The sequence below is a fragment of the Nerophis ophidion genome, linkage group LG02 (genome assembly GCF_033978795.1).
Source record: "Nerophis ophidion isolate RoL-2023_Sa linkage group LG02, RoL_Noph_v1.0, whole genome shotgun sequence".
In the NCBI taxonomy this organism is placed as follows: Eukaryota; Metazoa; Chordata; class Actinopteri; order Syngnathiformes; family Syngnathidae; genus Nerophis; species Nerophis ophidion.
Genome location: NC_084612.1, coordinates 60,529,903 through 60,546,849, shown reverse-complemented (window position 1 = coordinate 60,546,849; position 16,947 = coordinate 60,529,903). Strand labels below are relative to the sequence as shown.

Sequence of the window (16,947 nt, the reverse complement as noted above, 5' to 3'; positions counted from 1 at the left end):
CCGTATTGGCATGTGTTGCAAAGTTAATATTTCATCATTGATATATAAACTATCAGACTGTGTGGTGGGTAGTAGTGGGTTTCAGTAGGCCTTTAAAGTCACATCTTAAGTGCACAGGAAGCCAGTGCAGGTGAGCCAGTACAGGCGTAATATGATCAAACTTTCTTGTTCTTGTCAAAAGTCTAGCAGCCGCATTTTGTACCAACTGTAATCTTTTAATGCTAGACATGGGGAGACCCGAAAATAATACGTTACAGTAATCGAGACGAGACGTAACAAACGCATGGATAATGATTTCAGCGTCGCTAGTGGACAAAATGGAGCGAATTTTTGCGATATTACGGCGATGAAAAAAGGCTGTTTTAGTAATGCTCTTAATGTGTGACTCAAACGAGAGAGTCGGGTTGAAGATAATACCCAGATTCTTTACCGAGTCCATCCATCCATCCATCCATCTTCTTCCGCTTATCCGAGGTCGGGTCGCGGGGGCAGCAGCCTAAGCAGGGAAGCCCAGACTTCCCTCTCCCCAGCCACTTCGTCTAGCTCTTCCCGGGGGATCCCGAGGCGTTCCCAGGCCAGCCAGGAGACATAGTCTTCCCAACGTGTCCTGGGTCTTCCCCGTGGCCTCCTACCGGTTGGACGTGCCCTAACGTGTCCTGGGTCTTCCCCGTGGCCTCCTACCGGTTGGACGTGCCCTAAACACCTCCCTCGGGAGGCGTTCGGGTGGCATCCTGACCAGATGCCCGAACCACCTCATCTGGCTCCTCTCGATGTGGAGGAGCAGCGGCTTTACTTTGAGTTCCTCCCGGATGGCAGAGCTTCTCACCCTATCTCTAAGGGAGAGCCCTGCCACACGGCGGAGGAAACTCATTTCGGCCGCTTGTACCCGTGATCTTATCCTTTCGGTCATGACCCAAAGCTCATGACCATAGGTGAGGATGGGAACGTAGATCGACCGGTAAATTGAGAGCTTTGCCTTCCTGCTCAGCTCCTTCTTCACCACAACAGATTGGTACAACGTCCGCATTACTGAAGACGCCGCACCGATCCGCCTGTCGATCTCACGATCCACTCTTCCCCCACTTGTGAACAAGACTCGTAGGTACTTGAACTCCTCCACTTGGGGCAGGGTCTCCTCCCCAACCCGGAGATGGCACTCCACCCTTTTCCGGGAGAGAACCATGGACTCGGATTTGGAGGTGCTGATTCTCATTCCGGCCGCTTCACACTCGGCTGCGAACCGATCCAGTGAGAGCTGAAGATCCCGGCCAGATGAAGCCAACAGGAGCACATCGTCTGCAAAAAGCAGAGACCTAATCCCGCGGCCACCAAACCGGAACCCCTCAATGCCTTGACTGCGCCTAGAAATTCTGTCCATAAAAGTTATGAACAGAATCGGTGACAAAGGGCAACCTTGGCGGAGTCCAACCCTCACTGGAAACGTGTCCGACTTACTGCCAGCAATGCGGACCAAGCTCTGACACTGATCGTACAGGGATCGGACTGCCCTAATAAGACAGTCCGATACCCCATACTCTCTGAGCACTTCCCACAGGACTTCCCGAGGGACACGGTGGAATGCCTTCTCCAAGTCCACAAAGCACATGTAGACTGGTTGGGCAAACTCCCATGCCCCCTCAAGAACCCTGCTGAGAGTATAGAGCTGGTCCACAGTTCCACGACCAGGATGAAAACCACACTTCCTCCTGAATCCGAGGTTCGACTATCCGGCGTAGCCTCCTCTCCAGTACACCTGAATAAACCTCACCGGGAAGGCTGAGGAGTGTGATCCCACGATAGTTGGAACACACCCTCCGGTCCCCCTTCTTAAAGAGAGGGACCACCACCTTTACCGAGTCGCCTTGTTTAATTGGTTGTCAAATGTTAAAGTTGTATTATTAAATAGAGGTGTAAACTGTACATTTATACACATATACATTACCACTACCTGTATAAACTGTACATTTATTCATGTATACACTTTTAATTTTCCTGAGGCTACTCTCCTAAGGGAATTAATAAATTACTATCTATCTAACTGTACTGTACATGTATACACTGACACCACTTGTGTACATGTATAAATAAATGTACAATGAATACAAGTAGTGGTAGTGTATGCAAGTAAAAATGTACAGTTTACACAAGCATAACTATACAGTTTATATTAGTAGTGTCAGTGTATACATGTATAAATGTACAGTTTGTACGAGTGTATACGTGTATAAATGTACAGTTTATCCAAGTAGTGTCAGTGTGTACATGTATAAAGGTTCAGTTTATATAAGCAGTGCCAGTATATACATGTACACATATATACAGTATATACAAGTGTACAGTATGTGTGTATAAATGTACAGTTTATCAAAGTAATGTTAATGTGTACATGTAGTGTCAGTGTATAAATGTACAGTTTATACAAGTGTATATGTGTATAATTGTACAGTTTATCCAAGTAGTGTTAGTGTATACATGTATAAATGTACAGTTTGTACAAGTGTCAGTGTATACATTTGCAGTATATATGTACAAGTGTATGTGTGTATAAATGTAGAGTTTATACAAGTACTGTCAGTTTGTACATGTACAGTGAATGAACTGTATCGCAGAAACCAAATACTATACATAACAAAACTGATTAAACATGGTCATGGTGGATTATTTGGGTATACAGTATTTAAGGGTGTTAAAAAGAACAGCAAATTAGACATAACCGAACCAAAAACCGTGACCACAAGCTGTAATAAGATCTGAACCCTGGATTTTGTGAAGCGTTCCAGCCCTAACAAACACCTTGTCTTTTCCAGCCTTGGTGGTGGTCACTATCGTCAACTACATCCTGTCTTTCATTGCGGCCATTCTCTTCTTCATCTTCTACACCAAAGCTGATGATTGCTTTATCAACAAGTTCTTCATCTGCTTCAACATGTTGTTGTGCACAGTGGCCTCTGTTATCTCTGTGCTGCATAAAGTACAGGTACAGCACACATGCAATCACTCAACACATGCACCAATGCCAGGGGTCGGCAACCCAAAATGTTGAAAGAGCCATATTGGACCAAAAATACAAAAAAGTAATCTGTCTGGAGCCGCAAAAAAAATTAAAAGACTTGTGTAAGTGTTATAATGATGGCAATACATAAAGTTAAAGTACCAATGATTGTCACACACACACACATGAGGTGTGGTGAAATTATTCTCTGCATTTGAGTCATCACCCTTGATCACCTCTGGGAGGTGAGGGGAGCAGTGGGCAGCAGCGGTGGCCACGCCCGGGAATAATTTTTGGTGATTTAACCCCCAACTCCAACCTAGTATGACACCAACCACTAGGCCACTGAGTTGGATATTATGTAAGTGGCTAATTAGCTATATTAGCCTACTATAAAAATTACTGTAAAAGTCTTATATAAGTGTGGTAATGATGGCAACACATGATGTGTCTGTATTGGATATATTAGCCTACTATCAAAATGTGTTGCAGGATGACGCAAATCTTCATTGACAGAAATGTTGAAATAAAATATTAATTCTACACATTTTTACAACTTTGGAAAACATTAGTAAAATTTCTCAGAGGGTGAGATAACTCCTGGAAATGACTGTCTTAGAATGGCCAAAGGTAAAGATGTTTGTGTCCAAGTTAAAGGAAACGCCAGGTCGTCTTCTTCTAATGGATTTATTACAATCTTTGCAAGCTGGCTAACGTTTGCTGTGGCTGCTAAACAACTATCAGACATGCAGCCAATATTACATACGGATAATGTGTCATGAAACATGGAAAAATAAACTAAATACACAGAGGACATAAGTAAAGGAAATTAAATGAGCTAAAATACTGTAAACCTAAAAACGAGACATTATGATGCAATATGTACATACAGCTAGCCTAAATAGCATGTTAACGTTGATTAGCTTGCAGTCATGCAGTGCCCAAATATGCCTGATAAGCACTCTCAAAAAAGTCAGTAACATCAACAAAGCTCACCTTTGTGCATTTACGCACAGTATAAAACGTTTGGTGGACAAAATGAGACAAAGAAGGAGTGGCATAAAACACGTCTTTCTGTGGCAGCGTCGGAGAAAGTTGTACATGTAAACAAACTGCTGAGTCACAGGCCACGCAACGGTGAGTTCAAAGGCCGCTGAAATTAGTAGGACAAAACGGCGCTCGCCAAATAGTCTCATCAGTGAAGCATAAATTAAACAGTGGACTTTATAACAATTAGGGAAGGTTTGTGTCGTGTTAGTCCTCCTACAGAAAACATATTACAACGAAAAATTTATTTTTCACCCCATTTTTTTTTCTATTTCCATACAATTTTGAAAACGCTCCATGGAGCCACCAGGGCGCCGCTAAAGATCTGTATGTGGCTGACCCCTCCTACCTTTTTAGTATAATTTGCTTTCAGCTGAGGATTTTCATTTCAAATGTGTTTGGGTTTTAGTTAGGTTTGTCACGATACTGTACCAAAATTTCAGTAGTCTATACTGATACTGTGACTTTCCATGATTTCGATACTTATTAAATACCTTGATACAAATGAAAAAAACTGCAACCATGTAATTTTAGATTGTGTTTACACTGCAGGCTCAAGTGGCCGAAATAGGATTTTTTTTTAATTAAATTTTTTTTCCAGGACCAATTTGGTCAACTGTTTGATGCGGTGGCGACTTTTCCCAGGGTTATTTTTAAGTCTTCATTTAAACGTCTTTCACATTGTTTTATGCATTTAAAACTATGACTATTGTCGTTTTTGGGTGTTTGGAATAGATTAATTGGATTTGCATTGTTTCTTATGTAAATTTGTATGATTTCCATACAATCCCAAGACTTTTTGGAACAGATTCCTAACAAAAACCTTGGTACCGATTAATTGGATTTGCATTGTTTCTTATGGTAAATGTGTATGATTTCCATAAAATTCCAAGACCTTTTGAAACAGATTTCTAACAAAAACCATGGTACCACTGAACAATGGAGTATACTGTGAAACCTCTCGCTTCATTTCTTCTCAAAGAATTTAAATTCTTCACATGTATTTTTTTTTTCAAACTAACATTGTAAACAGTATATCAACTGGGAATCTCCTCAAACTATTCAGATTTTTCTTTGCTTGCTCAAAGGATCTGAAATGTTATTTTTTTTTTTTTCAAATGGAGTTCCCATGTAGACTGATTGTAACTGAATGTCATGCATGTTGTGTTTGGCAGGAATGTCAGCCTCGCTCTGGTCTCCTGCAGTCGTCCATCATCACCCTGTACACCATGTTCCTCACCTGGTCTGCCATGAGCAACGAACCAGGTCAATGACTTGCAGGCGTCTAGTAGATTGTACACTCATCATAAACTGTCAGGTTCAAACACTGATGACATCTATTAAACAAGACAAGAAGCAAAGAATTAAACAGAGTCAGAATTCAATTTGGCTCAATTTGAGGAGAGATGTCTGAACACTGTACCCTTGTACAGTGTCTCAGCACGCTCTGGCGAAAGATTGTACGCCACCTCTTTTTATTTGGACTTACCCTGATTACATGGAAACAGCTGTTTCTAAGGGACATGGGTCGTAAACATCGTTGTAACACAAATGTTTGCACTTACTTAATAATCTAAAAAAAAAATGTCACTCGTATAATCCCAATGTGCCACTTAGCAAAGTCACGTTTTTTGAAGTAGACATGATGTGACAGCGTTTACAGTATTTTCTTTAACTCTATTGCTTGTCTTTTTGATATCAAGATCGGACATGCAACCCAAGCCTGCTGAGTATCTTTCAGCAGATGGCAGGGCCCACCATGGCCCCCGTGGAGGTGGACAACCAGACTGCTGTGGTGATCATTGGCACGGAGGAACCCGTCCTCACATTGCCTTACCTGCAGTGGTGGGATGCTCAGAGCATCGTGGGGCTCGCTATATTCGTCTTATGCATCATCTACTCAAGGTGTGTTTACAGTTTGGAAATAGGGTTCAATGCAGTATAAACACATGCATAGTGTTTTCACACTCTTTGTTACCTCCACCAGGGGGGTTATGTAACTGTTGCTATGTGTTTTTCTGTTAGTTAGTTAGTTAGTTAGTTAGTTAGTTAGTTAGTTTGTTAGTTACCAGGCAACATAGTTAAAAATGTTAGTGCGGATTTTTTTTTGTTGTCATATTTCAAAGTTCAAGTTGATATATAAATATATCTATAAGGAATTGCATATTGAGATGTCCGATAATGGCTTTTTTGCCGATATTCCGATATTGTCCAACTCTTAACTACCGATTCCGATATCTACCAATACCGATATATACAGTCGTGGAATTAACACATTTTTTATGCCTAATTTTGTTGTGATGCCCTACTGGATGCATTAAACAATGTAACAAGGTTTTCCAAAATAAATTACGAAAAAAAAAATGCCAAACATGGCACTGCCATATTTATTATTGAAGTCACAAAGTGCATTCTTTTTTTTAACCTGCCTCAAAACAGCAGCTTGGAATTTGGGACATCTCCCTGAGAGAGCATGAGGAGGTTGAGGTGGGGAGGGAGTAGCGGGGGGTGTATATTGTAGCGTCCCGGAAGAGTTAGTGCTGCAAGGGGTTCTGGGTATTTGTTCTGTTGTATTTATGTTGTGTTACGGTGCGGATGTTCTCCCGAAATGTGTTTGTCATTCTTGTTTGTTGTGGGTTCACAGTGTGGTGCATATTTGTATCAGTGTCAAAGTTGTTTATACGGCCACCCTCAGTGTGACCTGTATGGCCAAGTATGCATTGCATTCACTTGTGTGTGAAAAGCCATAGATATTATGTGATTGGGCCGGCACGCAAAGGCAGGGCCTTTAAGGTTTATTGGCGCTCTGTACTTCTCCCTACGTCTGTGTACCACTCCGTACAGCGGGGTTTTAAAAAGTTATTATTTTACTTTTTGAAACCAATACCAATAATTTCCGATATTACATTTTAAAGTATTTATCGGTCGATAATATCGGCAGTCTGATATTATCTTACATCTCTAATTGCATAAATAATCTGCATACATTTATAATTAATCAGATATTTTTTTGATTAATCACATGAGTTATCTTGTTTCTGACAGCCTATATACAGTCACGGTCAAAAGTTTACATACACTTGAAAAGAACATAACGTCATGGCTGTCTTGAGTGTCCAATAATTTCCACAACTCTTATTTTTTTGTGATAGAGTGATTGGAGCACATACTTGTTGGTCACAAAAACACATTCAGGAAGTTTGGTTCTTTTATGAATGTATTATGAGTCTACTGAAAATGTGAGCAAATCTGCTGGGTCAAAAGTATACATACAGCAATGTTAATATTTGCTTACATGTCCCTTGGCAAGTTTCACTGCAAAAAGGCGCTTTTGGTAGCCATCCACAAGCTTCTGCTTGAATTTTTGTCCACTCCTCTTGACAAAATTGGTGCATGTCAGCTAAATTTGTTTTTTTGACATGGACTTGTTTCTTCCGCATTGTCCACACATTTAGTCAGGACTTTGAGAAGCCCATTCTAAAACCTTAATTCTAGCCTGATTTAGCCATTTCTTTACCACTATTGATGTGTGTTTGGGGTCATTGTCCTGTTGGAACACCCAACTGCGCCCAAGACCCAACCTCCGGGCTAATGATTTTAGGTTGTCCAAAAGAATTTGGAGGTAATCCTCCTTTTTTACTCTCCGTAAAGCACCAGTTCCATTGGCAGCAAAACAGGCCCAGAGCACAATAATACTACCACCATGCTTGACAGTCGGTGTGGTGTTCCTGAAATTAAAGGCCTCACCTTTTCTCCTCCAAACATATTGCTGGGTATTGTGGCCAAACGGCTCAATTTTTGTTTCATCAGACATCACGTGGACAAAATTAAGACCTTCTGGAGGAAAGTTCTGTGGTCAGATGAAACAAAAATGTAGCTGTTTGGCCACAATACCCAGCAATATGTTTGGAGGAGAAAAGATGAGGCACATCTTGTCAGAACAAAAATGTTTCGTTCAAAAGACTGGTTCATAATTTTATATTCTTTTTTAAATTCAACTGGTGGCTACTCGATTCTATCATGGAAACAATCAGTAGCAGCAACTAGATTGCATCAGAATTTTTCAGATTTACTTGAATGATTCCCGAGAGGGACAAGCGTTCGAAAATGGATGGATGGAATTAGGAAATACTGTTTGTAAACACTCAATTTATTTTTATTTGGCTTTTTGTAAATTGAGTGAGGTAATGCCATATGTTCATGCTTTGACAGTCAGATTACTATTGGGATTTTTTTTTATAGTTTAAATTTTTCCTTTTGGAAGTTCAAAAAAGTTTAAAATAATTTGAAAATGTGCAGATACCCTGATTATAAAAACATATATCTGACCACAGAACTTTCCTCCAGAAGGTGTTATCTTAGTCCATGTGATGTCAGACGAAACAAAAATTGAGCTGTTTGGCCACAATACCCTGAAATATGTTTAGAGGCGAAAAGGTGAGGCCTTTAATCCCAGGAACACCGTCCCTACCGTCAAGCATGGTGGTGGTAGTATTATGCTCTGGGCCTGTTTTGCTGCCAATGGAACTGGTGCTTGTGGAGAGACGAAGACGGCAGTCCGACGACGGGATGTGACGCTCTTTGGCCCGGCTCAAGATGGAGGCCAGGAGGCGGAGGATGTAGCGGAACGGAGAGGCGGTGCGTACCTGGGGCAACGCCGCCGTAATCCAAGTCAGGTGCGTAACACACACACCAGGTCTCAATCTGTCCATCTCCTGATAGAATTTAAGAGAGGAGAAAGAGGAAGGAGGGCGAGAGGAAGGAGAAGGAACCACCCGAGACGACCGACCACGAGCACAACGAGGACAACGAGCGAGATCCAGACGAGGATGAGGCCTCGCAGCAGACGCACCTGACTTGGATTACGGCAGCGCTGCCCCGGGTACGCCTCGCCTCTCCGTTCCGCTACATCCTCCGCCTCCTGGCCTCCATCTTGAGCCGGGCCAAAGAGCGTCACATCCCGTCGTCGTCTTCGTCTCTCCACAGTGCTTTACAGAGAGTAAATGGGACAATGAAAAAGGAGGATTACCTCCAAATTCTTCAGGACAACCTAAAATCATCAGCCCGAAAGTTGGGTCTTGGGCGCAGTTGGGTGTTCCAACAAGACAACGACCCCAAACACATGTCAAAAGTGGTAAAGGAATGGCTAAATCAGGCTAGAATGAATGTTTCAGAACGGCCTACCCAAAGTCCTGACTTAAACGTGTGGACAATGCTGAAGAAACAAGTCAATGTCAGAAAACTAACAAATTTAGCTGAACTGCACCAATTTTGTCAAGAGGAGTGGTCAAAAGCGTTCGAAAATGGATGGAAGCTTGTGGATGGCTACCAAAAGCGCTTTATTGCAGTAAAACTTGCCAAGGGACATGTAAGCAAATATTAACATTGCTGTACGTATACTTTTGACCCAGCAGATTTGCTCACATTTTCAGTAGACCCATAATACATTCATGAAAGAACCAAACTTCGTGAATGTTTTTTTTTTATGTACTCCAATCACTCAATCACCAAAAAATAAGAGTTGCAGAAATGATTGGAAACTCAAGACAGCCATGACATTATGTTCTTTACAAGCGTATGTAAACTTTTGACCAGAACTGTAAACCGTGTGTTGGTTTCTCCTCAGCATTCGATCCTCCAGCACCAGCCAGGTGAACAAATTGACTATGGCCTCCAAAGACTCCACCGTCCTGTCAGAGGCCGGAAGTCTGGAATCCTCTGAGGAGACGAGTTTACCGAGGCGTGTGAAGGACAATGAGCAGGACCTGGTCCAATACAGCTACTCCTTTTTTCACTTCATGCTCTTCCTCGCCTCTCTTTACATCATGATGACCCTCACCAGCTGGTACAGGTCAGTACGACTCCATCAAGTGCTTTGGTCAATCACGGTCAAATATTTAAAAACAACAATGATCAATATTTTTTATCATGAAGTCAAGCACTAAAGGGGATGCAATGACTTTTTTAGTACACTTCACAGACAAGAACAAGTATTACGTCTAACTACAACTACAAACCCCAAAACCAGTGAAGTTGACAGTTTTAACTACACTCAGTAAACGTTTGGGAACTAAGGAGACCAATTTTTGAAGCTTTACAGGTGGAATTCTTTCCCATTCTTGCTTGATGTACAGCTTAAGTTGTTCAACAGTCCGGGGTCTCCGTTGTGGTATTTTAGGCTTCATATTGCGCCATACTTTTTTCAATGGGAGACAGGTGTGGACTAAAGTCAGGCCAGTCTAGTGCCCGCATTCTTTTACAATGAAGCCACGTGACTTGGCATTGTCTTGCTGAAATAAGCAGGGGCGCCCATGAAAAATATGTTGCTTCGGCCTTTCAGCATTAATGGTGCCTTCACAGATGTATAAGTTACCCATGCCTTGGGCACAAATCCACCCCCATACCATCCAAGATGCTGGCTTTTCCACTTTACGCCTATAACAATTCGGATGGTTCTTTTCCTCTTTGGTCCGGAGGACACGACTTCCGCAGTTTCCGAAAAAAATTTCAAATGTGGACTCGTCAGACCACAGAACAGTTTTCCACTTTGCATTAGTCCATCTAAGATGAGCTCGGGCCCAGCAAAGCCGGCAGCATTTCTGGGTGTTGTTGATAAATGGCTTTCGCTTTGCATAGCAGAGTTTTAACTTGTACTTCCAGATGTAGCGACAATCTGTAGCTACTGACAGTGGTTTTCTGAAGTGTTCCTAAGCCCATGTAGTGATATCCTATGTCGGTTTTTGATGCAGTACCGCCTGACGGATCCAAGGTCACAGGCATTCATTTGACGCTTTTGTGCAGTCATTTCCCCAGAATCTCTGTACCTTTTGATGATATTACGGAACGTTGATGGTGAAATCCCAAAATTCCTTGCAATAGCTCATTGAGAAATGTTGTTGTTAAACTGTTGGACAATTTGCTCACGCATTTGTTGACAAAGTGGTGTCCCTCGCCCCATCCTTGTTTGTGAATGATTGAGGATTTCATGGAAGCTGCTTTTATACCCAATCACGGCACCCACCTGTTCCCTATTAGCCTGTTCACCTGTGGGATGTTCCAAATAAATGTTTGATGAGCATTCTTCAAATTCCTCAGTCTTTCTGCCACTTAGGCCAGCTTTTTTTAAACATGTTGCAGGCATCAAATTCCAAATGAGCTAATATTTGCAAAAAAATAACGTTTTCCAGTTCGAACGTTAAGCATCTTGTCTTTGCAGTCCATTCAATTGAATATAGGTTGAAAATTAATTGAAAATCATTTTATTCTGTTTTTGTTTACCATATTTGTAACATCCCACAGGAGAACAGGCTAATTGGGAACAGGTGGGTGCCATTATTGGGTATAAAAGCAGATTCCATGAAATGCTCAGTCATTCACAATCAAGGATGGGGCGATTGTCACCACTTTGTGAATAAATGTTTGAGCAATTTTTTTAAGAACAAAATTTCTCAACCATCTATGGCACGGAACTTAGGGATTTCACCATCTAGGGTCCATAATATCATTAAAAGGTTCAGAGAATCTGCATAAATCACTGCATGTAAGCAGCAAGGCTGAAAACCAACATTGAATGACCGTGACTTTGGATCCCTCAGGCGGTACTGCACCAAAAACCGACATCAGTGTGTAAAGGATATCACCACATGGGCTCAGGAACACTTCATAAAACTACTGTCAGTAACTACAGTTATTCGCGACATCTGTAAGAGCAAGTTAAAACTCTACTATGCAAAGCGAAAGCCATTTATCAACAACACCCAGAAACGCAGCTGGCTTCACTGGCCCGGGCTCATCTAAGATGGACTGCTGCAAAGTGAAAAAGTGTTCTGGGGTCTGATGAGTCCACATAACAAATTATTTTGGAAACTTTGGACTTTGTGTCCCCTAAACCAAAGAGGAAAAGAACCATCCGGACTGTTATAAGCGCAAAGTTGAAAAGCCAGCATCTGTGATGGTATGGGGGTGTATTGGTGCCCAAGACATGGGTAACATACACATCTCTGAAGGCACCCTTAATGCTGAAAGGTACATACAGGTTTTGGAGTAACATGTTGCCATCCAAGCAACGTTATCATGGACGCCCCTGCTTATTTCAGCAAGACAATGCCAAGCCACGTGTTACAACAGCGTGGTTTTGTAGTAAAAGAGTGCGGGCACTAGACTGGCCTGCCTTTAGTCCCGAGCTGTCTCTCGTTGAAAATGTGTGGCGCATTATGAAGCCTAAAATACCACAACAGAGACCCCGGACTGTTGAACAACATAAACTGTACATCAAGCAAGAATGGGAACAAATTCCACCTGAAAAGCTTCAAAAATTGGTCTCCTCCGTTCCCAAACGTTTACTGAGTGTTGTTAAAAGGAAAGGCCGTGTAACACAGTGGTAAAAATGCCCCTGTGACAACTTTTTTGCTATGTCTTGCTGCCTTTAAATTCTAAGTTGATGATTATTTGCAAAAAAAAAAAATTCTCAGTTCGAACATTACGTTTCTTTTCTTTGCAGTCTATTCAATTGAATATAAGTTGTTAAGGATTTGCAAATCATTATATTATGTTTTTATTTACCATTTACACAAAGTTCCAACTTCAATGGTTTTGGGTTTTGTACAAAATTAACAGCAGCGGAGGTGTAGAGAAGAACCTTTCCTGACAGAGTATCATTGACCCTGACTTTCTGGTTTCTGTTTGATAAAAATAGCATACGAACAATATCAAGCCCAATTTCATTGGGCCCTTTTTTTGATCAATAGGGCAGCTGCACAATTATTGGAATTCAAATGGCGAGAAAATAAAATAAAAGAAATGGCGCAGATCGTAGACAATAATAACATTCAAAAAGCAGGCTCTGCTGCATATCAAATCAAACACTTTCTGGGCCCACACAGGCAATAAACTTTAGGACTACCACCTAGACCAGTGGTTCTTAACCTGGGTTCAATCGAACCCTAGGGGTTCGGTGAGTCTGTAAACAAAATCTTCTCCCTATTACTCCTGCAATAGCAGAAGTAATTTGTTACGAGTTTATGCATTGTGTTGGTTTCGTTGTTTTAACAAGGTGATGTTCTTGCACGGTTCATTTTGTGCACCAGTAAAAAAACATGGTAACACTTTAGTATGGGGAACATATTCACCATTAATTAGTTTCTTATTAACATGCAAATTAGTAACATATTGGCTTTTAACTAGTCATTATTAAGTACTTATTAATGCTTTATTCGGCATGGCCTTATTATAACCCTAACTCTCTAACCCTAACCCTAACCAAATAACTCTAAGTTAAGTCTTTGTTACTTAATCGATTATAAAAATAGTTGGCGATTAATTTAGTCATCGATTCGTTGGATCTATGCTATGCGCATGCGCAGGGGCTACTTTTTAAATTTATTTTAATAAATTTAATTTATTTATTTTTAGGCTCGACTACTGCAACGCACTTCTTGTCAGGATCCCCAGCAAGTACATCCAGAAGCTGCAGTACATACAAAATAGTGCTGCGAGGATCCTGATGAGAGTGCGGAAACCTGACCACATCACACCAACTCTCAAATCCCTTCACTGGCTTCCTGTTCCATTCAGGGTTGAATTCAAAATCTGCCTACTAACTCACCAGTGCCTCCATGGAAATGCCCACCTCTACCTCAAGGAACTGTTCACCCCCAAATCCTCCACACGACACCTCCGCTCCATACAGGCTAACCTCCTCCAACCTCCACGGACAAAGCTTCGAGCAATGGGAGACCGGCCTTTCTGCTCCGCTGCTCCCAGTCTGTGGAACGCTCTCCCTGACCACCTGAGGGCACCTCAGACTGTGGATGCTTTTTAAAAAAGGCTTAAAACCCATCTTTTAAAAAAAAACCTTTCTATAGACATGCATGCTGGTTGTAGCTATTGGGCTGTTTCTAGTTTTATATTTTATTTATTTTTATTACTACTATTTTTTACACTGTGGCACTTTGAGGTTGTTTGCTCAATGTAAAGTGCTTTTTACAAATAAAATCTAATATTATTATTATTATTAAAAATATATATATTTTTTTTTTAAATAAACCTTTATTTATAAACTGCAACATTTACAGACAGCTGAGAAACAATAATCAAAATAAGTACGGTGCCAGTATGCTGTTTTCCAATAAAATACTGGAAAGGATAGAAATCTAGTTTGTCTCTTTTATCCGATTGTTAATCGATTAATAGAAGTAATAATCGACAGATTGATCGATTATCAAATTAGTTGTTAGTTGCAGCCCTACTTGGAATATGTTCCCTTGGTGTCCAAAAAACTCTAAATTAAAGGGGAACATTATCACAATTTCAAAAGGGTTAAAAACAATAAAAATCAGTTCCCAGTGGCTTGTTCTATTTTTTTTATTTTTTATTTTTTTTATTTTACCGGTCCTGGAATATCCCTAAATAAAGCTTTAAAGTGCCTTATTTTCGCTATCATCGAAACCACTATCCATTTCCCTGTGACGTCATACAGTGCTGCCAATGCAAACAAACAATGCGAATAGCACAGCAAGATGTAGCGACATTAGTTCGGATTCAGACTCCGATTTCAGCGGCTTAAGCGATTCAACAGATTACGCATGTATTGAAACAGATGGTTAGAGTATGAAAGTATTGAAGAAGAAACTGAAGCTATTGAGCGAACAGCTATTGACGCTATTCATAGCCATAGCATGGCCGAATAGCCGCGTTAGCATCGCCGGTAAAATGTGCGGACCAAACAATCAGGACTTTCGCATTTTGTGATAATGAGGCAACTTAAATCTGTCGATTGGTAAGTGTTTTTTTCGCATTAAATGTGGGTGGAAGGAAACGTAATATAGTTGCAAATGCATCTGCAGGTTATCCATACATCTCTGTGCCATGTCTGCTTTAGCACCGCCGGTAAATAGCATGTTAGCATTGATTAGCTGGCAGTCATGCCGCGACCAAATATGTCTGATAAGCACATAAGTCAACATCAATAAAACTCACCTTTGCGATTTTGTTGACTTTATCGTTGCAAATGCATCTGCAGGTTATCCATACATCTCTGTGCCATGTGTGTCATCGCCGGTAAATAGCATGTTAGCATCAATTAGCGTAGCATGTTAGCATCGATTAGCTGCCAGTCACGCCGCAACCAAATATGTCTGATTAGCACATAAGTCAACAACAAAACTCACCTTTGTGATTTCGTTGACTTTATCGTCGCAAATGCATCTGCAGGTTATCCATACATCTCTGTGTCATGTCTGTCATCGCCGGTAAAATGTGCAGACACTCCGGCACATTCAATGGAGGTCTGGCGGCAGACACTTTCGCATCTTCGGGCCAGTGGTGCAACTTGAATCCCTCCCTGTTAGTGTTGTTACAACCTCCGACAACACACCGACGAGGTATGATGTCTCCAAGGTTCCAAAAAATAGTCGAAAAAACGGAAAATAACAGAGCTGAGACCCGTGTGTGTAACGTGTAGAAAATGAAAATGGCGGCTGTATTACCTCGGAGACGTCACGTTCTGATGTCATCGCCCCCAGAGCAATAAACAGTAAGGCATTTAATTCGCCAAAATTCACCCATTTAGTGTTCGGAAATCGGTTGAAAAAATATATATATAAAATAAATATCTATTTTTTCTGCACCATCAAGGTATATATTGACGCTTACATAGGTCTGGTGATAATGTTCCCCTTTAAGTCTCTGTTACTTAGAGTATGTTCCCCGTACTAAAGTGTTACCAAAAACATATACCGTATTTTTCGGACTATTAGTCGCTCCGGAGTATAAGTCGCACCCACGGCCAAACTATGAAAAAAACCTTGACTTATAGTCCGAAAAATACGGTAACTCCGTCTTAAATTCGAAAAAAACATTTAAATTGTATTTTTCACTAAAGTAGGGTTCGGTGAAACTGGTGGGGTTTGGTACCTCCAACAAAGTTAAGAAGCACTGACCTAGACGTTCCTATGTTTAAGTAGCAATCATTGTCAAACACACACAAGGTGTGGTGAAATTTGTCCTCTGCATTTGACCCATCCCCTTGTTAACCCCCTGGGAAGTGAGGGGAGCAGTGGGCAGCAGCGGTGTCGCTTTATGGTGATTTAACCCCCAATTCCAACCCTTGTTGCTGAGTGCCAAGCAGGGAGGTAATGGGTCCCATTTTTTTTTATAGTCTTTGGTATGACTCGGCCCGGGTTTGAACTCCCAACCCACCGATCTCAGGGCGGACACTCTTAACTAACCACTAGGCCACTGAGTAGGTCATATTTCTCTTGGTTATGTTGCCATCCCAAGTAGTAAAGTGGTGTTTGTTGTAGTCCAAACGCAGATTACAGCATCAGCAGCAAGTGGCCGGCAGTGTGGGTGAAGATCACGTCCAGCTGGTTGTGTTTGTGTTTGTACATTTGGACCCTGCTGGCTCCCGTCATCCTCACCAACAGAGACTTCAGCTGATCCCCCTCAGAATATACCACACACATCATGCCAGGTATGCCGCTTGTAGTACCAGTAGTAGTTGTGGTTGGTATTGAAAAAGTAGTGCAGAACGGCTTCTTGTTTCAGTCAACGAAGAAGTATCTTGAAGCTTTTATTTCATTTAATATATAACATTTTCAGTCAAACAATAGAAGGTCAATTTGCTTCCAAGAATATAAAAATATTGTGTTGTCTTTATTTGACACACTAAAACACATTACTTTGCTAGTAGATTACCTATTATTACAACCTATTTTTCTAAATGTTCCAAATATTTATAAACTGTACTTTGGAGAACACTTTTTGTTGTCATATTTCAAAGTTGAAGTTCATTTATAAGAAATTGCATAATTAACCTGCATATATACATGATTAATCAGATATTTTTTGATTAATCACATGAGTTAACTTGTTTTTGACAGCATATATATGTACTGTATGTATGTGTA

General features: G+C 41.1%; 1 protein-coding gene across 2 annotated transcripts in view; it reads left to right on the top strand.

Moving 5' to 3' along the window:
• Positions 1 to 16,947, top strand: part of si:ch73-267c23.10 (serine incorporator 1) — a 49,657-nt gene that overhangs the window by 31,045 nt on the left and 1,665 nt on the right. Inside the window, exons 6-10 of one of the 2 annotated variants that reach the window (XM_061887855.1) lie at positions 2,808 to 2,977; positions 5,215 to 5,305; positions 5,743 to 5,944; positions 9,666 to 9,890; positions 16,342 to 16,511. In XM_061887855.1, the coding sequence (XP_061743839.1) occupies positions 2,808 to 2,977; positions 5,215 to 5,305; positions 5,743 to 5,944; positions 9,666 to 9,890; positions 16,342 to 16,477 (824 nt within the window). In that variant the 3' untranslated portion in view covers positions 16,478 to 16,511. Of the gene's footprint in view, positions 1 to 2,807; positions 2,978 to 5,214; positions 5,306 to 5,742; positions 5,945 to 9,665; positions 9,891 to 13,612; positions 14,090 to 16,341; positions 16,512 to 16,947 lie in introns of those variants that run through there. The other variant, XM_061887848.1, reaches the window with a different exon arrangement.